A 24,159-nucleotide genomic window follows, 5' to 3' on the forward strand; every position below is an offset into this window, starting at 1 on the left:
GAGTGTCTTGTCCTTAACACTCTAAACTACTCTAAGTATAGATTCCTCTTGTCTGAGATTATGAGTGGCCTAAGGGCAGGGGACTCTTGTTCCCTTTTTATCTTCTGTACCTGATACAGAATTCCAGAAATGTATACTGAATGACCAAACTAATCAGCATGGATTTCTTTTTTAAGATGAGGATGGTGGCTTCTCTGCCTATTAACTTATTCATTACACTCTTTTATCACCTCAGATTGGGCTCTATTCCAGAGCAAAAGTGTATCAGCAGTGCCCACCACGAATGATCCAGATGGTCATTGCAGGATGACCTAGCAGCTCTGGTCATCAACTTTCTGTTGGCCTATTTGCTGAGTTTTTGAGGCGTTTTATAAGCATCATTAAGCTTATCATGTCCAGTAATTGTAAAAGTAGGGAGAGCATTGAATGTGCGGTTGGAGAGACTTATGATGATGATGGAAATTAAAGTGAAACAGTTTTACAGGAGTAGGTGCCTACTGGGTGTTTGTGGAATGTTCGACCCTAGGTAAATTTGTTTTTTTCCAACAGGAAAAATGTCTTATCCACATGGGATTTAAAACTATAGATCATGGAAAGTTCTGTGTTCACACATGCCTCCTCCTCAGTGAACCAGGGCACATAATTGACCAGAAAGCTCACTGGGATTAATTAGCAGTGGTATGTAAAGAGCTTGGTTCAGACTTGGAACATGGAGGATGACTTTCCAGCGAGGCCAGAGCCTAGATTCATAATTCAGTCACTTCAGGGGATCTCATTGCTTGCCTAGCGTAATCGTTGGGGCTCTTGGCTCAGACCAGGATGGGCATTGTGTGTCCAGCTGCTGCCAGCAGAGGGCAGCAGTACGCTGTGTGTGTTCAATTTGCATTCCAGATTAGCAAATCCCCATGCACTGACAAAGAGGGAAAGTGGGTGTCCCAGGACGACTCTTGCTGCTTTTCTCTGGGTGATAACACTGGCCCCACGCCACTGCACACACAGACCTTTTCACATTATGTTGGACTTGGGCTCATCCAAAATAGAGAAATGAATACACAACCAGGAGCTGCCATCACAGACAAGAAGTAACTTTAATTAAATATTGTGAAAGTTGAAAAGTTTTTACAGCTTGAATGTTTGCAAAAAAAAAAAAAAAATTATAACAATCTCTACAGTAGTTAGGTTCTCTAACGATTGAACTGTACAGTGTGTGTCTATTCCAAAAGTCTGATAGGAAGGTGAAAGGTTAGATTTAGAGATGACTTCGTTAAGCTGCATCCTAGTACAATGTGAGGCCAGGGTGTGTTATGCAATCCAGTCATCCAGAAGCTGTATTTTTCCCCCCAAACTGAAATCCTAGTTGAATTCTCTATTTTTGTTTTCTTCTTAAAGCCATATTCTGTATTTAGGGGAACATCTTTTATTTGTAAAAGTTCCATGTAGAAGAGAGAGGGTCAGAGGGCCAGAATGTCATTTCATCTAATCAGTGTAAATAGAGGCAATGAAACACAAATTATACACATTTTAAAGGCTCTTTGGACTTTCAAGAAAAGTTCTAACCACTACAATGGCTGACAATGGGTGGCGTCTGTCACCAGGGTCTGAGCCGGACACCTCACCGGCTGACCCGGAGTCCTTCACAAACAGTTAAGGGGCTCACCAGACAAAATATGGCTTTAAATTGTACACATCTTCAGGCCAGCGCTTACCACACAAATTCAGACAACCTTTCTGAGTACCGAGAAGCAATGTGTCCACTTTGCTTACATTTTCCAGTTTTATTATTATTATTTATCATTATTATTTCTCACCAAGAAAAATCAGCTTTCTTCCCCTCCCTTCCCTCCCGCAACACCCCTCCCCCACCCGTCCCAACCCATAAAAATCGCACTCTGACAGTCTAGTGAAAACCATTGCAAAATCCATATGGGGGCATGCACAGTTGCAGCATTGTTGTAAATTTTCTTGATCTACTAGAAAAAGTTACATTATCTTAAGGTAACAAAACAGTTCTTTTGTGCTTTTCGATTTCTTTGTTTTTTTTTTTTCTTTTTTTTTCTTTTTTTCTTAGAATGTTAGTGATGACTGACAGTTCTGGTGCACAGTTACAATGTACAAGTGAAATGAATATGATTTGCATTGTTAAGGCATCCAATCTGCTGGTTTATATTTATGTGAAAGACAGAGGAAATATACAAGCAGACTTAGGAAAGAAAGTATGTTCATTGATTTCTATGAAGTTTCTCCCTGGAATTTAATGCACAAAATGCGTCACTCCAAAGGGAGAGGTTCCATGCATATTAATAGAGTAAAACAGCATTAGGGTTTTCTTCTGTAAGCTTCCAAAGCAAAGGATACATTTTTTTAAATCTACGGAACTAAATGCTACAAGAATAATACGCTACTATTTTTTGCCATAAATTGGAGAAAACTTCTTAACTTACAAATAATACAAAAATAGACAATGGCTTTTGGGTGAAAATTTAAAAAAAATGAAGCATGGTTTAAAACAATACTAAAAATAACTATAAATGAAATGTTTAAAAATCACATTGAAACAGCTAACTATAGGTGACCAAACAAATACGCACTTTTCACATAGCAAACATACACAATAAAATAAACTGGGAGTCAGAGGAAAAGGAGGAAGGGGAAAGCAATGTACAAATTCCAAAGATAAATACATTATTTATATGGATATCTTACAAAATCCCCTTTAAAACAAAAAGCCTTTTAATTAATTTTGCAAGTATGTGCAAGCTAAAGGTAGTGAGCTTTTTTTTTCCTTTGCAAAATATGCAGTAAAATCTTTTTTATGATATTGAAAAACCATCTTAAGACATTAAAATGTATAAATAGAACAACAACTTTGGCAAAAAATCACAAAAAATCTACAGTATTTATAACTACATACAAAAACACAACAGCAAAGAAAAAAATCTCAGGCAAATGCATCCTCGGAGCTTTGCTGCCTCTTCACCATTACCTTCTATTGTAAGAACACTTCCCAGATAATGAGAGCAATAATTCCCATCGAACAGAAAACTGTGTTTTGAGGTCTCAACCTTCTTCTCCTTTCTCCCAGTTTCCTTTCATTCTTGATTCCAAAGCACTTAACCCGTTGTTTCAATCTACTATGTTACAAATAGTAAGGGTCGACCAATAGAGGCGCTATCTCGAATGGGAAATCTGAAAGATCTGCTGTGTTGGAGGACTGGGATGAAGTCAGCATTTAGGATGAGTAAATTTTAACCTTGTAAATGGTGGCATGTTACTGGGATTTTGACTTGATAACTAACTGGAGGGAATAGTTTGGAATTCTGTGCCTGACCCTGTTCCATGCAGTCTTCAAAGGAGATTCTCACACAGTGTGTATGCCTCCAAGCTCTCGAGAGGCCATCGGCTTCATAAGAAGTTGACATAAGCAAAAGAGAGAGTGCTATCAGGTTTAAATATGCAGTTTTAACATCTGTCTAGAGGCACTGGATTTTGAGTAGAAGGGGAAAACGTGATCACTCACATCACTGGTTAACTTTCCAGGCTGCATTTATTTACACAGTTACTTAAGACAACAATACGAAAGGGAGAAATAAGCTTGCACTGCTGAAGGGTGGCATGTTAAGTCAGATACTGGAAATGCACTGTCCGAGTAACTACCACTTGATATGCTTTAAGGCGCAGAAGCCGACCCTTAGTTTCCTAAAAAATCTAACTGGCATTCCTATTCTGTCCCATACAAGCTTTTTTTTTTTTTTTCTTTTTTTTTAAACTTTTCTGTAAATATCACCACTTCATTCTCCTTTTACACAGCTTTAAAAACATCATAAATTAAAACATGGAGTCTTATTTATAGTGTCCCTTGTATACAGCTTTACGGTTTATAAAAGACAAGTGATTGCAGAGTTAAGCTTAAAAAAAAAAGAGAGAGAGAAAGAAAAAGTGGATTTGCTTTTATCAACACAGAATAAATATATCCCCCCAAGGAGGCGGGAGGTACAACTGTAACCAACACCCTGCGTTAGCAGATCCCTTCCAATTTCAGTATTTGCAAGGTCGGCGATATTGTTTGTTTAAAAATCTGCAGTTATTGTGATTCCTCTTAAAAAGGCCTGAGTTAAAAGTTCCACTCTGGGACTTGTATCACATTACTCTCTGTAGCAGAATCCAACCTCTTCATTAATAAAATTCTTCAAGGCAATTCTTTCACATGGGAGGAACAATCATGCCAGATATTGCTGTGAAAGAGAAGACAAGAGTCAGTGGCTTTTGTGTCCAAACTTCCTACTGAAAGAGAAAAAAGATGAGGGGAAAAAACACCCACATTACCACTATGTTCGTTGAACATTAGCCACAAATGAGCTTTCTCATCTTCCCTGGAAGGAATTTTTAATTACAAAATATGCATGTACTTCATTAAGAATGTAGTGTCATCAGTGAGTGTATGTGTCTTTAACAGACGATCCTAAACGTCCCTCCAAATCTGATTTCAATTTTAAGACATAACTGGCAAGTCAGAGTTTGAATACTGCTGGGAAAGTTAGAGCCCCATCACTTGCAAAAGAGTGGGAATTTTCAGTTTGTCACTCTTTTTTCCCCTTGCTTTCACTTCCAAAATATAAAATGAAAAACTGGTCCACCACAACAGCCAGCAATTGCGACAAAAAACCATGGCTCTGCCCGTGTCCTGTATTAGCATGAGAGCTGAGCACTGAGGACTGGAGTGGCGATTTGGGTGCCTTCACTTCAGTCCTCAGGCCTGGGGTGAGAAGCAGCCAGCTCCAGGAGATGTCATTCCCTGGGGGATGAGGAGGGAGGGTGTCCCCTATACCTCTGCTGCAGTCAAGGTTTCTGCAATGGTCTGACCATGTCTCTAGAAAACTTCAGCCTAGGAAAGCTGAAGGAGATCCTAGGCAAAGGGAAAGCTGTATAGGAGAATTAAACATCTTGGAAAGCATTGTTGGGAGGCCTCACACAGTTGTACTAAAAGAGCATGGAATCCCACAGGCCTACATTCCACTTTTCCGTTTGCTGAGTAAGTCCCCCAGAGGTGCTTGCTTGCTTGCGTGCTCAGTTGTGTCTGACTCTGCGACCCCATGGACTATAGCCCACCAGGCTCCACTGTCCATGGGATTTTCCTGGCAAGAAAATACAGGAGTGGGTTGCCACTTCCTTTTCCACCCAGAGTTGTATCCGTGAACCTCTCTGCCTCCTCGGCTAGGAATGGGGTATATTTGCTAGGGCAGTGATACTGTTAAGAGTTGTGGGAAATTTAAATGTTAACAACCAATATGAAGTGCTTAGTTCTGATAAGCTCCTGCTGCTGCTGCTGCTAAGTCGCTTCAGTCGTGTCTGACTCTGTGCGACCCCATGGACTGCAGCCTACCAGGCTCCTCCATCCATGGGATTTTCCAGGCAAGAGTACTGGAGTGGGTTGCCATTGCCTTCTCCGGATAAGCTCCTAGTGAAGACCTAATAGAGTTAGGCTCCTATTAACTTCTGCTGCTAAATTAGCTGTGTGACCTAGTGCAAACTGCTGAACTTTTCTGGGCTGTGTTTCGTTATATCAACTAGGTACTGTCCAACATGGAACACTTCACTTGATGGGTATAAGGAATAAAGGGACAAGTGCAGAGTTCAGGATGGCAACTTTGAACTAGGTGGACATGAGAGCAGTGCTTACATTAGAAGCAAGAGGCAGCCATCTTTGGCTCTCAGCGATGGCTTAGCATCCTGTCAGATGGAGAAAGGAAGTCATTGCTTTCTTTTTGTTGGCAATTCTAAATTTAAATTAATGTCCTTGTCAGTGGTGACTGCATCTAGGAAGTGACCCTCTAAATTTCCCAGCTCTCATGTCTGCAAGAATGGGCTTTTTTTAAGAGAGCCCCAAAGCCTTCAGTAGACACGGGAAGGCCAGGTGAGGCTCTGAGTGCTGTGGGCCCCACAAGCCTCTGCTTCCCCTCCCCAACCCCCTGAAATTTTCGATTCAATTTTTAAAAAAGCATTTTGCCAAACACTTTTTCCGTTAATTTTTAAACCCATCTGTATTCACAAGGAAATTTAATCCACATGTTTCTGATTCATTTACACGTAAATCATCCAAATGTTGTTTTGCAAGAGCCATTCTGCAGTCCAAAAGCTCCTAGAGTCTTTTTTGTAAGTCCTCATAAGCCATTTTTCTTAGAAACAGGAAGTGTCTCTTGCCAAATGCAGGCCAATTTAAACTCCCAACAATTTGGGATCCATTGGAAATGCAGTGCGCCCCTAAGATGCAACTGAGCCCTAGATTGCAACTGATACAGGAAGCTGGGTATTTCAATCCAAGCCTTGAGAATTCAAGATGCTGTAGCTCCAAAGGCAAGGAGGATGGACTGGGAAAGAGGGTCTTTGCAAAGTGAGAGCTCAGCGTGGTACTGCCTCCCTAAGGATCTTTTCTTCCAGGCTGAAGGTAGGTCCAGGCACCTCTACTAAAAGGCAGACCTTCCCAAGGGAGTGCTAAGACCTCTGGCAAAAGAAGTGACTTATGCCTTCCACCAAAATCTAGTCTGTGTGCCCAGCAGTCTCTTAGAGCAGAGCCTGCTCACCAGGGAGTTTCCATATGATACAAAGCAAAAGGGAAAATGGACAAAATTCCTGCTAATTTGGGTCGGTGGACCCAGTCAAAATTTATCAATGGGGCCTTAAAAACATCAGGTTTTAAAAAAAATTCTAGATGACCAGAATTAAAAACAAAAACAAAAACCTACCCAGTGTTCTGATACCCGAATAATGTGTTAAATCAGTAAGATGAAACTTTGATTACAGCCACATTAAAAGCTATAAAGCAAAGCTAACTAACATGCTGCCAGTCCAGAGCTAACAGTGTTTCTTAATCTGGGACACAGGGGTTAAAAATTCCAGCACGTCAAGAGCCCAGGCTGGCATCCTAAGTGAGCCAGGTTCCCGCTGTGGGGCCTGAGGTGGCTCAGCCAGAGTCAGGCCTTCTGTAGCGTGAGTGGCACTCACTGCTGCCACGTGAGAATGCCTACACATAGCTACCACATGTTCTGAACTACTTCCAGAGAAGGTGGAGAGGTGGATTCTCTAAAACATAAAATAGCCCAGTTTATATGTGTTAGCAAAAAGTTAAAATCAAAGCCAAATAAACAAACATACAGTCTGGGGGTGTCTAGGGGTGACTGTGGTCTGTCCCCACTTCCCTCCCTCTCCTTCATTGGTCCTCAGACTCCTCTGTGGGTCTAATGGAAGCCAGGGAACCTCTGTCCAAGAAGGCGGCTCAGAGATGCTTACACCCAGAATTTTGCACGTAACATCAGGGGGTTACTGCTCCCCAAATCTCTTCCATCACTTCCTAAACTCCAGATGCAGAACCCTTATTGATGAGTGAATTTTGGGCAAAGAGTCCTGTTTGTGGCCTCTGGGTTTAGGCACTCTAAAGAGGCCTTTTAATAAAGAAACCTCATTGCATGACTGCGGGGAAGCTCCCGGGATGTTAGGAGCTGTTTTTCTTGTGTCTGTGCCGTAATCCTCAAGATTATTTATGTGGGTGAGATGGATGGGTGTTTGAGGCTTAGAATGTTCCAGAAATGCTGCTGGCATACGGACTTGCCCAAGTGGGGCTCATGAAGATTTCCATGAGGACACAATACCCCCACACTCTCAGAGAGTAACGTGTGCCAGGGCATCACAAGACTGAAGTGGCTCTGCCATCCCCCTGGCAGCTGGGTGATCATGTTCTCTGACAGAAGCTCAAGAAAACTACTGGCTTCAGTGGCAATGCAATTTTTGATTGGATAAGAACAAAGACAAAATGCAAAGTTTTGCCGAGCTGGGAGAAATCTGGAATGAAAGGGTGGAATGTGAACTTCCTCAAACCACCACATGTGTAAGGATGCGGAGCTAATCGGGAACAGGACGAGGGGACGAGCTTGCACAAACTCAACATGAGCATCAAGCAGAAGACAATTCCAGGAGATGCGCTACCTGACTGTGGAGAGCTGGGTGGGGCCGGCCAGCCTGCGCTCCAGCGAGGTGGGGAAAGGGGAGAAAAGTAGTACTATGTGGGTATGATTTCTGTGAAATGACTCTGGCCTTTTGTTTTTAATTCTTCACTTCGGAGACTGTCTGGAACATAGGGTTTAAAATCCCCACCTTGGGGGCAGGTCCAGTGACATGGTGACAGCATTCTGGGGGCTGCCTATCTCTGAATGAAATCCTTTGAGGCCCACAATTAGATAGAATCCATGCTTCAAGGGCCCAGCTTTGGGAGAAGGGAAAGCATGTCTCCAGGACTGTAACTGAGTATATAAGGTAACTCAAGTCTTGGCCTCTGAAAACAGACACACTTGAGGAGTCTAAGATCAGGACTGACCAATGACATTTGATAACAATGGAAGGAGATGTCTCTGTGTTATTATCTTTAAATCCAAAATATGTCTAAATTTTACATAGTTTTTCATAGGATGTTCACTGGTCTTAATGGGCCAATAAGTGCAGAGAACTAAGAGGGAGACTCTTCTGTTTAGCTGCGGGGTGTCTTAGAGCCTTTAATTAAACTTGCAGGCATTGTGATTCCAAGATAGTAAGCACCATTTTCGAGGTTTGTTTGACCATAACCATTTCTTTCTTTTTTTTAAATAGAACATCTTATGAGACTCCAGAAATACTGAGATAAGAGTTTGTCCTACAGATGTCTCAGGCAAATAGCAGATTGTCAAACGTTTTACCTACCTGGGAGAGAAAACCAACTGGAGTCACAGAAGAAACTGCAAATTCTAAGAATGGAGCTCCTGACTCCCAGGTAAGGACTTCCTTGTTACCCTTTCTCCCTGCCTCTTGGTACCTGTGCTCTAGGAGGGTACATGACTTAGTGGCTACCACACAGGACTCGGGCTCAGGTTGTCCTTAAACCTTCTGCTTAAAATGCCTCCCCCCTCACCTCATCTCCCTGGGCCTGAATCCTACTTGCCCCTCATCCAAGGTCCAGTTCAAAGTCAACCTTCTCCATAAGGCTGGTCTGAATTCTCCCTAATCTTTCCCTCATCTGAACTTCCACAGCTGGTTGCCCAGTGGCTTGAATATGACCATTTAGTTTAACATAGGGGCTTATTTTGCGGCTTTCCTGGTGGCTCAGACAGTAAAGAATCCACCTGCAATGCAGAAGTTGCAGGAGACACAAGTTCAATCCCTGGGTTGGTAAGACCCCCTGGAAGAGGGCATGGCAACCCACTCGACTATTCTTGCCAGGAGAATCCCATGGACAGAGGAGCCATGGGGTTGCTGAGAGTCAGACACGACAGAGCAACCAACACTTTCATACTTACATAATAGTCAGTTGGGCTGGGACTTAACCCCAGTCTCCCCTGATGTGCTAGTCCTATAACTCTGGATAAGCCTTCTCAGCTCTCACTTTCTGCATCTGTATAATGGGGACAATAAACAGCCTATATCTAAGGCTGGTTGGAAGGAACACATGAGACGGTGAAGACGACAGGCTGGGAAGAAGCCCTCCCACATTGGTGCCTCTGACCATTGTCATCACCATCATGAGACCACAGTGTGTATCTGTTGAGGAATAAATGTGTGCTGTCTCGAGCGGAGGCTGAGAAAGGGCTGCTACGGAAACGGATCTCTAAGGAGTTGTTGGTTAAAAAAAAAAAGAATGATGGACAATTAGCAGAGTGGTAGTTGGAGGTAAATAGACCTTTAAAACACTTAAGCAGCCTAACTGTGTCACCTCTAATCTTGCTTATATGGTCAATTTGCTTAACCAACTCTTCCTCTCACTTGCCCTGTCTTAATAATCACAATTCTAAACAAGGTGGGTCAAAATGAAACAGCTGTTACTGTAACAATGACAACGAGGAGGAGAATACCACAACTTCCGAGATTCTCAATTCTCTAGCCTACATGTCTTTAAAATTTTCAATAGAAGTGGAATTTAGAAAGCTGAAGATGAGGTCAGTCTTAGGTTTCGGGTTTTCCCAGAAGCCAAGGCCCCCGGCAAGAGACCCCTGAAAACAGTGGCGCACTGTGCTGACATCTGCAGGGGTAGCAAACAGACGACAGACGTGTAGCGCGAGTGGGTGGGCCCTGCCTGGTGAGTGGATGGCGGGAGCAGAGTGGGCAGGGCGGAGGAGAGCTTCCCGGAAGTTGGTGTCAGTTACTGTGACTTTAATTCCTCTCCTCATACCTCCCCTGCTGCCATCACCCCGAAACTAAGGACCTTTGGTGCCTAACAGAATTGGTAACACAAAAACCACCAGGACCCACGCTCAACTAGAAGGGAAGGGCAGTGTCATCCACAACAGCAAGTCGAGCACAAGCATGCCCGGAGTTATATGCCCCAGAGCCTCCCGCTGTGCACTAGGCAGGATTGGAGAGGTGGAGATGGCTGCAGGTCAGAAGGGGGAGGCAGGCTCTGTAGTTTGGGGATCTGTGCAGACTGGGTTAGAAACGCTCTAGGGGTAACAAATGCACACACCTTTTATGTGGCCCTGTCTTGATGCCATCTCATCATTACTTAAGTATATATATACACACACACATTACACCACTGGAAGTTCCCTTAATCCAGGAGGCTCTAAAATTCGGGCTGAGTTTCTCCTTTCAGACTCTTCTTGTTCCCTCCTTGATCCACACAGCATGAAAAGACCTTTGGCCTCACTGAAGGGCTGCCCACTTCAGTCAGGGACCCTCCAAGAGCCATGGGCCTTTTCTTCTCACATGCCACCCCCTCCATGGCTGATTACAAACCCCATTACACCTCCTTCCTGACGTCAAGTCTATGTTTAACAAGGGCTATGATTGGCAGCTCAGGAATGGTAGATTTCTGCTTTCCATAGGTTTTTATCCTTATTTAAACCCATTATAAGCTGTGTTCACTTAGGCAGTACATCCTCAGTTTGCCAGCTGGAGGTGTAGTCAGGGTGACAGAGCATTATTTTTAGCTGAAAAAGATACTTGCATGAATGGTGGCTCCCCTTTTTTTGTGGGGTGGGCATTTTCCAAACAATATTGCCTGAACTGTCATTCCAGAGTCTGTCTTCCTCTTCCCTCTAAGAAGATGGCTTTGCTGGGGGATGTTTTCAGGGATGGGCACTCACCTTGCCTGTGCTGGACAGACTGGCCAGCAGGTCTCTGAGCAGCGCTCAGCAGAGACCTTCTGGAGTCAGAAAGGTGCAGGCAGGGGGAGCTCAGGTTCAGAAGTCACACAGGGGGTTCGGTTTTGGCTCCATCATTACTAGATACATAACCCTGAGCAAACTGGGCCTTCGTTTTCCCATCTGTATAACAGGAACAGTACTGCCCTTATGGAATCTTCGAGAGAATGGATGTAAGTTTACGTCAGTACAAAGTACGTGTATGGACGTATAAACAGACAATAAGAAACAAGACTGCCTTCTTGACCGCTCTCAACCTCCACGGCTGAGCTCTGTCAGTGAAGATGGGCAAGCCGGCCACTGAAAGGAAGGTTCTGTGGGGCACTGGGTTGGGGCACAGATCCTGAGGGTTTATTTTCATCCCCTCTGTTTCTGCCTATGCCTCTGGGCAGGTGTTTACTCTCCTGATGCCTGAGTTTTACCCTCTGTACAATGGAGTACATAACTGTCCTTGTGTTTCATCAGGAAGTTGTGAGGATTAAATAAGATAAAGCAGGCACAGTGCTTAACACCGGTCATTGCTCAAAGAATGGCAACTGATGATTTTATTGATCTTACTTCCCTGCCAGCTGCCTTAGGAATCCTGGATGCATCCTGTTTACCCACTCTGAGTAGTATAGTACTTGGAAGATAGAGCAGGAGATAGAACTTTAGAGCCTGAGTTTGAAGCCAGCCTCTGCCACATACCATTGTCTCCAAGTCAAGCCATTCCCTAACCTCACTAGTCTTTTGCTTTCTCATCTATAAAATCTGAGTACTGATCCCACAGTCCCACTGTGGGAAAGGAAAGAGGCGGTGCAGCTCAGTACCCCAACTGAGTGGCAGCACTTAAGGAGAAGGTAAGAAACGGTAGACCCGTTTTAAAAGGTTCTTTTTTTCTCAGTGAATAGAAAGGTCCCTTAAAATCTTTGTGACTCTTATTTTCCAAATTCCATGAGGGGGAGGAAGTCGAACAGTTTTAATATGAACCAGGGTTCTCCAGTGGCACTTTGGGCTTTCTGGTTCCCAGCAGTAGTAAGCCTTGGGTGTTTGGTCTAAGATGTTGTAACCTCAGGGCCCTGACTGGGCCGTCACACCCCCTCCCCATGATCAGCCCCACACGTGTTCATGCTGACACAGGCAACAGGAAGGGAACCTACTTCAGGAGAAGGCCAGTCCCGGGACAGACCCTGCAGTGGAGAACTTGCTAGAGTCCACAAAAGACTGATCTGATTATGGCGACCACAGGGAATGAGAGAGGAAAGAGAAACGACGACATTAGTACGTGGCGATGGTGTTTCTCAAGGAGATCTAGGGCCTGAGCAGAACTGCTGGAGTTGGAAGAACTGCTCAGGCAACTCCAGCAGAGGAGGGAAGTGGGGGACCTGGGGCCAGGTCCAACAAGGGCGAACACACAGGAACGGAAGAGCTGAGGGCAGACAGGGGCAGGCAAGCCCAAGGCTGAGCGAGCCCTGTCTGCGGCAGGCCCTGGGAAGGTGAGTCAGGGCATCTGGTTGGCCCCAGGTGGGGCCTGGGGCTTACCTTGCAGACTGTTCCCGTTGGTGCTGGTGCAGGTGGGAGGTGGGGAGGTCTGGGGTCTGACGACAGGCGCAAAAGCACTCTTCTGTTTCACGGCTGAGACCATGTTGGCTGGTGAGAAGGAGAAGATGCCAGAGGAGCTGCTGCAGTTGGAGGGGAGGCTTGTGGAGGAGGCCATGGTAGGGCTGGATGGCACGACTAAGGGTGGGGGAGAGAAGAGTCAGCGCTTCTCCCGGCCCTGACGCACAGCCTCTCAGCCCCCACCCTGATGCCCACCCCGCTCAGGCCACCCTTCTAGCACGAGCCTTCACTGAACTCTCAAGGTCTTGTCAGCTTTCATCATTTGGCACCCTGGCATGTGTTTGCTTTTGTTGGTGGTGACTGTGATCTTTTGTGTGTTTACTGTAGGCCAACTATGTGCCAGGCAGTATGCTAGAGCATTTCAGGCCAGGAGGCAAGAGTGTTCTTACAAAGGGAACAGTATCACATAATAGCTTCAACAGTAAGTATGGCCCGCTATGGGGAGTCGGGGAAGGGAAACCAAACAAGGTTTCATGGAGGAGATGTCAAAGGAAGTATTTCAGGTAGGACCTATACTGAGGTTCTAGCAAAGGGTCTGGGGATACAAAGGGTCTGGGATACTTGCCCCAGTGAGTGAACTGAAAGGTGAGTTCTGGAACCACACTCTGTCTACGAGGCTACCCTGCAGAGAAATGGCCAGACTGAGAGGGTGCGGTCACTAGTGGAAGGAGAGGTATGAGGAAGAAGAGTGAGTTGAAGGCAATGCCAGCATTCTAATTTAAGGCACTGATGAACGGATGGTGGTGTGTGTGTCTGATGTCTCCCCATGAAGCTACTACAGCTTCCCGAAGTGTACGTGTATGTGTGCCAGTCATGTCTGACTCTTCAGGACCCCATGGTCTGTAGCCTACCAGGCTCCTCTGCCCATGGGGATTTCCCAGACAAGAATAGGCCATTTCCTCCTCCAGGGGATCTTCCCCACGCAGGGACTAAACTGGAATCTTGAGTCTCCTGCATTGGCAGGTGGAGTCTTTACCACTGAGCCACCTGGGAAGCCCTCTTAAAGGATATGACTATATCACCATGTTCCACAACACAGAAGTAGGTAGGAGGCCAGATGGATAAATAATCCACCACGTGCTTTCTGAGTGACTAATGAAGGACTACAAGTCAAAGTTCCAAATCCTTTCTACCTCCTGCAGAACTGTACAGAGATGCATGCGTGTGAGCTAATAAGCAGCAAGATTGGGGGCTTTATGTAAATACTCACAGTCTGGGAGTGGTGGGGACATGGATTATCAATGACAGGAGATCTCTGGTGACTCAGAGAGAGAGACAGTCTAGCTGCTTGGGGGATATGAAAGTGTGAGTGATGCAGGTCCTCTCCACCTGGCCTTTCATCTTTCGCTAGTTGCTAGTCATCTCAGGTCACTTTAGGAAATAGATATTGTACACACGAAAGCCCTCTACACTCAGGACTTAGGGCCATCACACACCCACCTTCCATTTCCTCTGTACCCCAGGGAAAAGTATGAGTCCTGTCTGATGATTTTCAGGCACTTAATTCAAATTCTAGGTACTTCCTCCTCACTGTATTATTTTCCACATTATGTAATAAACATTTTATATTGCTTTGTCACCTGCAGGAATCTTCACATCTTTTCCATCTATGTCAGTAGCCAAGCAAGCTTAGGTTGGGACCTATTACATCCTTTTTACACCTGATCAAACCGAGCAAGTTGAGACTCAGAAAACAGTCCGGTGACTTGCCCCAGTGAGTGAACTGAAAGGTGAGTTCTGGAACCACACCCCAGTGCAGGGATCTGTCTACGAGGCTACCCTGCAGAGGAAACAGATCACCAGGGGACAGGCCCCTTCCCAGGAGCACACCACAGCCCAAATCCCTGAGTAAGTGGCCTCCCCCTCAACCTCCTGGCTTTAGAAACTTAGGGAAGAGCTTATCAAGTCAGTCACAGACAGCAGTTGCCATCAGGGGGAAATGACCTCTTCTAATCAGCCCTCAGCACTACACAACCCAAACGTACTGGATGTTTTATGGAGCAGAACAGGGAGCTGCCAACCTCAGGATTTTCACAAACATTTTCTAAACTGTACTTTTCTTTTAATGAGACCAGCATTTTTATACATCTCTTAGGATTTGTAAATGTGAAAATGCGCTCAATAATAACACCCATTTAAATTGCAAAACTCCTGCACTGGAGGTTTGATTTTTAAATATTCGTAGACTTGAAATCCTGCTGGTTCACTGAGGAAGGCAATTAATCTCGTTGGCAAATGCGATCATTATGTGTATTTAGAGGTGGGGAGTTTGAGGGGGGCCTTAACAGAGGAAGGGGTGAAATATAGTCAAGCAGTTCCATTTGTTATAACATTATTAGTTATCAGCCACCACACCAGGAAGGGTGTTCACCAGTGGAAATGTCTTATTTTATTTTTTATTCTGTTTGGAATTTTTCAACATGAGTGGTTTATGAATAATTAAATATTGTGGAGGCAAAAATTCAAATCAGCTGGGCTTTTTGTTTATTGTTTTATTTGCATTTATGCAGATAAAACCATCCCATCTGAGAGCCTATTTGAGAATTTAATACTATATTTGTGAGCACTGAGGAAATCAATTAATGGAAATTAAATGTTGGAAGTTTCACAGTCTGACAGATGCAATCTCAGGCTCAGGTCGCTGGGTGTCTGCACAGGCTTAGGAAGACAGAGCAATCCAAGGCCCTAAATTGAATTGCTACCATATAGCAATTAGGTTATTGATTTAATTAAGAATGCCACCTTTTAATTTTCAGGTCATGATTGAAACCTTTTCTGATTGAGTAGAAACGAGAACACTGAAATGATAGATTTGTGAGAAACAATCTTTTGATGAATCAAAATCTAATGTGAAACTGGCCCCAAACACTGATGCTTCAGCAGACAGATGTAATATATGCAGATTATTATGGAGAATTTTAAATGTACAACAAGCTGCTGATTCCAAACAGATCAAGTAGAAATAAAGAAATACAGAGGTTTAGCTCACACTGAGCTACAAATTCAGCCGGAAGGTAAACGGCGATAAGTATTACTTTCAGAAGTTAACTTCTTGCAAAGGCCAAGAATGATCTCTCCTCTTTCAACAGCCTAGCACACTCTGCATTTCCACTGTCGGAGAAAGCATCTTTTTCAGTATTTTTAGCTGAGACTCTCATTTTTTAAAAAATCATACCATTATTTCATGTAACAACACAGTTTCTATCAGCTCACAAAATGCTAAGAGCTTAGAGTTATTATACACCAGAAGAGCCACCCACGCTGTCCAAGATGAACTTGGTTTTCTATGTAAAAATCGTCAGAGGGCAATCAAGAGACTGTGGAGACACAGCTCATGACATTTTGTATGTAAAGACGCCAGTTCCCTGAGGTTCTTTAGATGCAATTGAAACACTGCACACACACACAAAAAAACACCTTTAACCTCAGCTTCTTCAAGACAGGGATAAGGCACAAAAGAACAATTTCTTGTATGTTTTTTCATCATGCCAAATTTTGGGGAAAAATAAAGTGTGTTTTTTGGTTTGAATGTTTGGGTTTTTTTCTTTGTACATATAAAACACAAAAGGGAAAAAAAATCTAAACATTAAAAGAATAAAGGAGAGGGACTTCCCTGGTGGCCTAGTGGCTAAGACTATATGCTTCCAATGCAGGAATCGCCCACGTTCGATCTCTGGTCAGGAAACTAGATCCTACATGCCACAACTAACACGCAGTGCAGCCAATTAGGTAAATATCTTTAAAAATAAAAGATTTTAAGGTTTAGATACTCATTATCATGCTAAACTACTACTACCACTTAACATTATCGTTCATTCATTATGATTATTACCGAGATTTACTGACTGCATCACCCATGACCATGAGGACAAGCTTATTACATGCATTCTTTTATCCAAGTATCACAACAACTGTGTGGGAGGGAGAGTGGGTTCCTTCCCCATTTTACAGATAAGAACACTGAGGTTGAGAGAGGAGATGAACCTGCTCAGGGCCACCAGTCAGTGACTGGTAGAAGAGTCAGACCCAGCTCCATCTGACTGGAAGCTTGGGTTCTCACAATGACCTCACATTGCTACTCTGGTCACAGGCAAGCTCTGCTAGAGAAACAGGGGAGAAAGATGAGCAAGGAGGGCAGAGATTCCTGCTGGAGACAGTGCTGCCTTGGGTCCCATCGCCTGGGTCCACACCTGGCAGGGCAGGGCCTGCACAATGAGCCAACACAGCACAACGCCCAGGTTTTGAAGCAAAAAGTGTGCAGAAACACAGGACACACATCTTTACTTACTGGCATAGGGTGAGTTGGCAGCTGAGCCGTTGAGGAAGGTAGGGGAGCCGCCCAAATTGGACATGGCAGCAGTGCCGTACCCATTCATACTCGTGGTGACCGAGTTATAGTTGGTCTGCTGGGGGGTGGTGCTCGGCACATACCCATGTGGTGACACGCTGCTTGAGTTGCGGGTGAAACCTGAGAGGCGGGGGCGAAAGCAAGGATGAGGGTGGCATTCAGGTGGGTGGTGGGCCTGGGAGGCTGGGGGAAAGGAGGCCTCTGGCTCTTGCCCCCTCACCATATCCCAAAGGGAAGGGGCCGAGTGATTCATGGGTGGGTTGGTGGTGCTAGCTCTGTGATTAAAATGGGAAGCGAGCAAAAGACGCATTTCTCAGGAGATCATAAATACTTAGCGGGCCTGTGGGAAGTGGCAATGCAGGACCTATAAATTATCATTTTGGAACAGAAATAAATCCCAATCTGAGAGATGTACCCTGGAAGTAACAGGTTCCTACTCCCTGGATGAGGGTGATAGGCTCTGGCCCCTCCAGAACTTCAATTCCAGCCCTCTTTGGGACCTGTCAGTCATGGTTTACAGTGAAAAGTCAAATGCAGAGACGGCTAAATTAATGGATCCTGTCTAGCCACCCACCACCAGCTTATCTGACATGATGGCTAGAACCAAAAATCTACAATAATATCTGATACACACAGACCCAGGAATCTCCCTTTTGGGGGGGGGGGTGGAAATAATTTTAAAAAATAAACACTTTTGTGTCAAATAAATGGGGAGGGGTAGCTTGAGGTTGGGAAGGGACAAGGAAATCAGCCGGGGTGGGGGTGGGGACAAGGGAGGGCTCCTGACCCTGATTGGTGGCCTGCGACGCCTCGGAGACATTCACAGCCAGTTGTCCACTGAAGGAATTCACGCCCATCATTCCTGCATGGACCGAGGTGTTCGTGAGGGCCGGGAGCTGGCTGTGGTTGCGAGGAACACTGTACAGAGCCTCTGCGATGTCAGCCGCTCTCTTCAGAATAATCTCCTGAAAAGCAACAGGGACATCCCGTGTAACTGCCCCAGTCACACTCCTGCGAGACCACATCCCAGGTGTTCACTGCAGGCTGCACTCAGGGCTTTCCCTGATTACCTGCACTAACTTCTGCAACCCTTTCAACAAACCTGTGTGTTCAGTCTCGTCATCATCAAGCCCATACCTCAGACGGGCCAACTGAGGCTTAGAGAGGCGAAGACCTCATTTAAGGACACTTACCTCCTTAAGGGCAGAACTGGGCTGCATAACTCTGTGTGACTTTGACAGCCCAATAACTCAGCCAGTCCTCCATACTACCTTGCAGTACAGGACAGCAACCTGGGGCTTCCCTTCCCCACCAGTAACACAGAAAACTCTGGGGTCACTCTCTCTCACACACATATGCACACGTGCCCTGAAATTCATCTCCCAGGATGAAGTTAAAGAAAGGTTTACATGACAACCTGTGTCCTTAAGTATTAGTAGGCCTGTGTCCCTTGGACACCGACCAATTCAAGTGACACAAAAAAGGAAGGATTATCTCAGGCTTGTAGTTTCCTGAGCAAGTTGAATCAGAAACATGGAGTTGCTCTATGAAACAGAAGCAGACAATGTTCAGGCCTTGTTACATTTCTTAGGAGAAGAAATTGAGCCCCCCTTTTCCTCCTAAATTTTCTCGAAAACCTGAAAGGAATAAAATTGAGCACCAGTAACTCTCTTCTTCAATGATGAACTGTATTCCCACAGGAGATTCCTTTTAAATAAAGTACCTTTTCTCGTAAGAAAAATTATTCCCTAGAAAAGGCAATAAAAGATTTACAAAAGAAGAGAGAAGAACTGAATGGCTTTGCAACATGTTAGGCCTGAATGACTTTTTACTCTGAACTCATGAAAGAGCTTTTATAATTTTCATGCTTTTTCATTCTAACAAGGACTCTGGGAGCTTCAACTGAATGTGGAAGGTTCGAGACCCAGCACACTCACCTGGTTGTTGTGGGGCATCCCATAGAGTGCTTCTACCAGATCTGCAGCCCTCTTGAGTATCACTTCCTGTCAGGGAGAAAAGCAGATACAGTCCTCTGAGTGAAGGCAGGGCGTCATTATCTTTTCACATGATCATGTTCTATTTTCCCTCTCACCATCCTTTGCCAACACACCGCTTTAAAGGCAGTGGGTTTGGGGAACCCCAGAATGGTGTTAAATCACCAATTTATCCCTGTTCATATACACACTTAATCAAGTCAAAAGGTGAGCATCATTGGTACCGCAAGATAAAATACATCACTCAGTAGTCTGCCATGAGCACGATAAAGCACTCATATGTTTATTGCTGAATACAATTGCAAGGTCATTTACCAGATTACTACGATCGATGTCAGTTGGTGCATGTTATGAATCCCTAAGATGTGTTTATTTTGCACTTAATTGCTTATTCCAGGAACCATGACCTTATCAGACAGGTCATTTTCAAGAGATTTCCAATCAGTCTTCAGCTAGTAAGAAGCATGTGGCATTAGACTCCTCTTGTATATCTCCCTTGTGTGGCAGAGTCGTGAGATCAGGGGGTGATGTGCTGTTTTGTCAGAGGTTCTTACAAAAGAATTCTCCTGCCCCCAGAAGCTCCCTCTGCACCAATTTTCATGACTGGCAGAGTCTGCTTCTTTTATAGCAATTCTTTGCTATTTCAGTATTGTTTGTCATTTTCCCCAATTGCTCATTCATCCTCCTCCTAGGTGTTATGCTCTGCTGTTCACTCCAGTTGAAGAAAAAAATGTCTCCTTTCATTTAGGTGGACTTCCATATTTAGCTAGCATGCCTGTTTCTAATAATCTAGGGCACTCTACAAAAATATGTGTGGTGATAATTTTTTTCATTCTGACCACAAGAAATTGTTCCTTTATTCAGCCCCAGTTTTCTGAAGATTCATTTATACTGCAGTGTGAAAAGAAAAGCTAAGCTTGATACATGTAAAATGGAGGCTTACCAGAGAACCAAACACGAAGGCATAGTATGATTATCAGAGGTGATTTGCAAGAAGATCTGTTTACTTTTTTTTTTTTTTTTTTTTTGCTGTGGGTAAAGTTTCAAAAAGAAGTTTAACTTTAAACATTTTACACAATAGATTTCTGCATGGAGAAGCAGTGCTGTTGGATTTTCACATACTACAGACACTGATCACAAAATAGGGATATAATTGCATTCATTTTGCTGTCACCATAGCCTCTTCAAAAATTCTTGAACAACTCTTGAAATGACAAGCTTTTAGATACATATTAGCATTTTTCAATTTTAAATTCTCTATAATATAAGATAAAATAGTTGTCATACTACAGTAACTACTTATGACATATATAATGTCCTAAATTCAAAAATGAGGTAGAGGGGTTTTCAGTTCTCAATAAACATTTATGCATGCTTTAAGCTGCTGCTATACCCCATTTACAAAACAGTTCTGTTATTTTTCAGATAAGGAGTGGAAAACATTATATAATCAATGGGGTTTGAATCAATCCATCTGAAATAATTTCTTTATTTTTTAATGCAAGCTACAAGATAACCTACCCCATTTTTGTTTGCAGTGCTGTCTGACCATAGCAGTTAATAATTTATTATGGTATGGGCACAGTAAACCCTATCCCCAGATCAAATTCAGCCTGTACCGCTTTCATTAAAACCTCACGGCTTTATCTGGCTCTTAGAAAAGATTAAAACAAAACAGGATCAAGTTAGTTTATATACTAAAAGTTGACTTCTCTGGGTCTATATTCATTTATTTCTTCAAATGGATATTTACGTCAGTGTTTGGGCTTGGCAAAGAAGATATTTTTCTTTCTTCTCATTTTAGGAAAAAAAATATAAGACTTTTTCTTGTCAAAAGCAAGATGAGGTATGCAGTTAGAACCTGCATTTGTGAACTTCAATCTTGGAACAGTATCATTGAGGATTTAAAGCAGTGCTTATTTTAATTTCACAGGACCAGGGAGGAGGCAAATTCCATTAAACTCCAGTATCTTTGAAGTTCTTGTACCTGAAAAATTCCAATTATCAGGGTAGGCTATATATTTTAAACTGATATTTTTAGTGATAACAGGTTTTGATGACATAATTCACTTGTTTCTTTTTCTGCTTACTCAATGCCCAGAGCTCTCATCAGCATTCAACCCCTGAAAGTGAAACATGTGAACTTCACTTCCTAGGAGCTGCCTCCTCCTCCATGGAGCCAGGACACGCTTTCCACTAGGCACATTGCTGTAGTTGGGTCAGCAGCCCAGCATTGCTTCAGACCAGCAGTCTTGAGGACAGTGAACTCAATGTCATGTCCTGAAAGTGACTCTCTTAAATGGTATCTTGCCTATTTTACAGTGTCCTTCATCGTGGTATCAACTTTGGGACTTAAGGGGGAGACAGCTTTTGGCTCAGCTTGGCCAATGTGATTCAGCTTCTATTAGTTATTTCTGCAAATGGGAAGGAGAAAGGAAATGTCTGGGTCCTCTATGAGTTAGTGCAGCGAACCTGCAAGGTGCTTGGATTTCGGTGACCAGAAAATTGCTCTCACCTCCATGTCATTAGGCTCCCAGTGAACTAGCCCCCAAGCGTGTTTGTGTTGGGGATCTAATATATTGCCTTTCAATCAGAGCTGAGAACCACTGAACACACAGACAGAACATGACGAGCAGGTCAGGAAAGCAATAAAGATTTTACAGAGCTGTCCAAGGTGCTAAATTTACTCAATAATGGGTTTGGCACCATAGTGTTAACCTCTCATTTACTACCAGTTTGAGGGACTAAATTGAAGTAGCTGACTTCATTTACCTTGAAATGTATATTTTATGACATTATGTAAGTAGATTGAAAGGGCACTGCAGTTTTAACAATTTAAAGGCTAAAGCATGTTTAAGATGAAACTTGAATATTTATTGTATATTGCACTTAAAGTATATAGAATGTTAAAATGTATTGATTAAATTTGTAAAAGGCATTATAAAAATGACAGGTAGTATAAAAGATGTATGCCTTTTAAAATCAAATTGATAGTATATGCTATCTCTTTGGTGGTCACAAGTGTAATTTTTTTGCAGTTTTATATGGTAATTTGAAAAATCTGTAATTTCACATTAGGAAATGATTGAGCCTAGGATGTTAAAAAAGAGAGAGAGAGAAATTTCCCATAAGGGGAAGAGCTGGATGTTTCATATAATCTTTTGTCTCTGAAATTGTTCCTAAAGTCTTATTTTTTGTGACATTGTATAAGGATCCTTCCATTCTAATATGCAATTTTAATATTTCTGAAAAGAAAGAGCATTTGACTAGTACTAATATCTAATTTTTCAAAGCATTTATTTGTCAGGAGAGATTTTCTCTTCTCTTCTTAATGTTTAAAACGACTCCCTGCTTGCAGTTTAAAACATGAGGGTAGAGATTAGACTATTCCAAGATAATTAATCCTATCCTTGGATTAAAAAAAATACATATCCCATTGGGCAATTAAAAAGACAAATACTAGTACCCTAAATATTGAAAAGCCCCAGAGTCTCCTTATAGAGGTAATGCTTATTCTCCAGCCTATATCCTGAGTCAGACTATTTTTCTTTTCATAAGTTTGGACTTATTCTCTCTTAAAGACACAGAAAATGTTTACTCTTTAAAAACAACAACTTTTTACTGCCCTATTTCCTTTCACAATAAAAACTGGTCATTACCTGCCTTGCTATGACCATTGATTGATGATTATGTGAATGGGATTCTGGAGAGAAAAAATGGATAAGCTATGCTAAATCTGTTTAGAGTTAGTAGAAACACTGGAGAGATTCAAGGAACAGTCAAGTATAACTGTCATAAGTTTTGCTATGTTTTGGAACCTTAATGATAAAAATGCCAAATGAGCTACCAATACAGTGAGAAGATACGGCTTTACTTCCCATGTTGCAACCCAGTCAGTTAGCAAATAATTTTTAAACTTCCTGTTGCCCAAGTAGTTGCACACCAACATTCCTCTCCGGCACCTTTCAAGGCACCCTATCTTCCCAGAATTAAGGTGCAGGGTTCCTAGGAGGTTGCAAAAGATCTCCACCCCTCTTTATTCAACCTCCTCTCCCTGTACATCTGAAGAACTCTATTCTGGGCTAGCTTGACCTCCTCAGTCTAGAAGGAACATGCTGGGCCCCCTCCTATCTCCAAACCATCATTCATTTGCTCTTACTTCATCTGGAACACTGGCTTAGGTCTGTGTCCATCTGCAATGCCTTCCCATCCTGTAGAGTCTGGTAATGAATGTGGTACTGGTGGTGGTGGTAGAGTAATGGAAAAGAGAACTATTGTGTTTGGAAAGGCAGACTTTAACTCATTCAGTCCTCATGGTGAGACTCTGTATCACCATTTGGCAGATAAGGAGACTGAGACTCAGAGAGGTCCACCAATTTGCCCTGAGGTCACACAGCTAATGAATGTCTGAGCAGGGATTCACTCTCAGTCCTGTTACACATCAGAGCCTGAACTCTTCATACTTACACTATCCTATCAGAACTAATTCCACCTTCACTGAGACTCCAGCTTCAAACCTCTCTCATTCCTCTGAAAAAGGGTGCTGACTGCCCCACCCAGAGCCACACAGAAGTAGATTCTGTAGGGTCATTTTGTTCTGCTCTTAAGTGTGCGAGTCTTCAACCTCCAACAACTAGACTGTAGGTACTTTGAGGTCATGGCTATGTCTTAATCTCCTTCTCCAAGCCCCTAGCACTGTGTTCAGCAAACCACAGCCCTTGAGAAATTCATACTGAAGAGTTTATTCTAAAATAGGTACTGATTTTTAAAAGTATGTGCTTAATTTATATGAGGAGATGACCAAGTCATATATTTGGCATAGTTTATAAAAGCAGAAGACTTAAATTTGGTGCCCCATTTGGCTCTAGACTTTTTAATCCAATATATAAATTCCCAAAGGTCATGTCTGGGGAGGTTTTTTAATACCATTTTTTAAGTGAATTTGCTCCTTCACTCCTGCTGACTTGTACTTACACTTTAATTTTGTGACTAATATAATGAATCATCTCGGGTACAGACATTATCTCAAGTTATAGGCTGCTATCAACATGAGGCTGGTCTT

At 43.2% G+C, this 24,159-nt stretch overlaps 1 protein-coding gene across 7 annotated transcripts in view; it reads right to left on the reverse strand.

Moving 5' to 3' along the window:
* Nucleotides 1-1,069: 1,069 nt before the first annotated feature.
* Nucleotides 1,070-24,159, reverse strand: part of EBF1 (EBF transcription factor 1) — a 409,767-nt gene continuing 386,677 nt past the window's right edge. For 4 of the 7 annotated variants that reach the window (XM_004009026.6, XM_012178874.5, XM_004009024.6 and 1 more), the window contains exons 12-16: nucleotides 19,041-19,106; nucleotides 17,891-18,068; nucleotides 17,044-17,223; nucleotides 12,678-12,872; nucleotides 1,070-4,232 (exon numbers count right to left, since the gene is read on the reverse strand). In XM_004009026.6, the coding sequence (XP_004009075.1) occupies nucleotides 4,201-4,232; nucleotides 12,678-12,872; nucleotides 17,044-17,223; nucleotides 17,891-18,068; nucleotides 19,041-19,106 (651 nt within the window). In that variant the 3' untranslated portion in view covers nucleotides 1,070-4,200. The other 3 variants (XM_027970463.3, XM_027970462.3, XM_027970461.3) reach the window with 1 other exon arrangement.

Source organism: Ovis aries, chromosome 5 (genome assembly GCF_016772045.2).
Source record: "Ovis aries strain OAR_USU_Benz2616 breed Rambouillet chromosome 5, ARS-UI_Ramb_v3.0, whole genome shotgun sequence".
Lineage (NCBI taxonomy): Eukaryota > Metazoa > Chordata > Mammalia > Artiodactyla > Bovidae > Ovis > Ovis aries.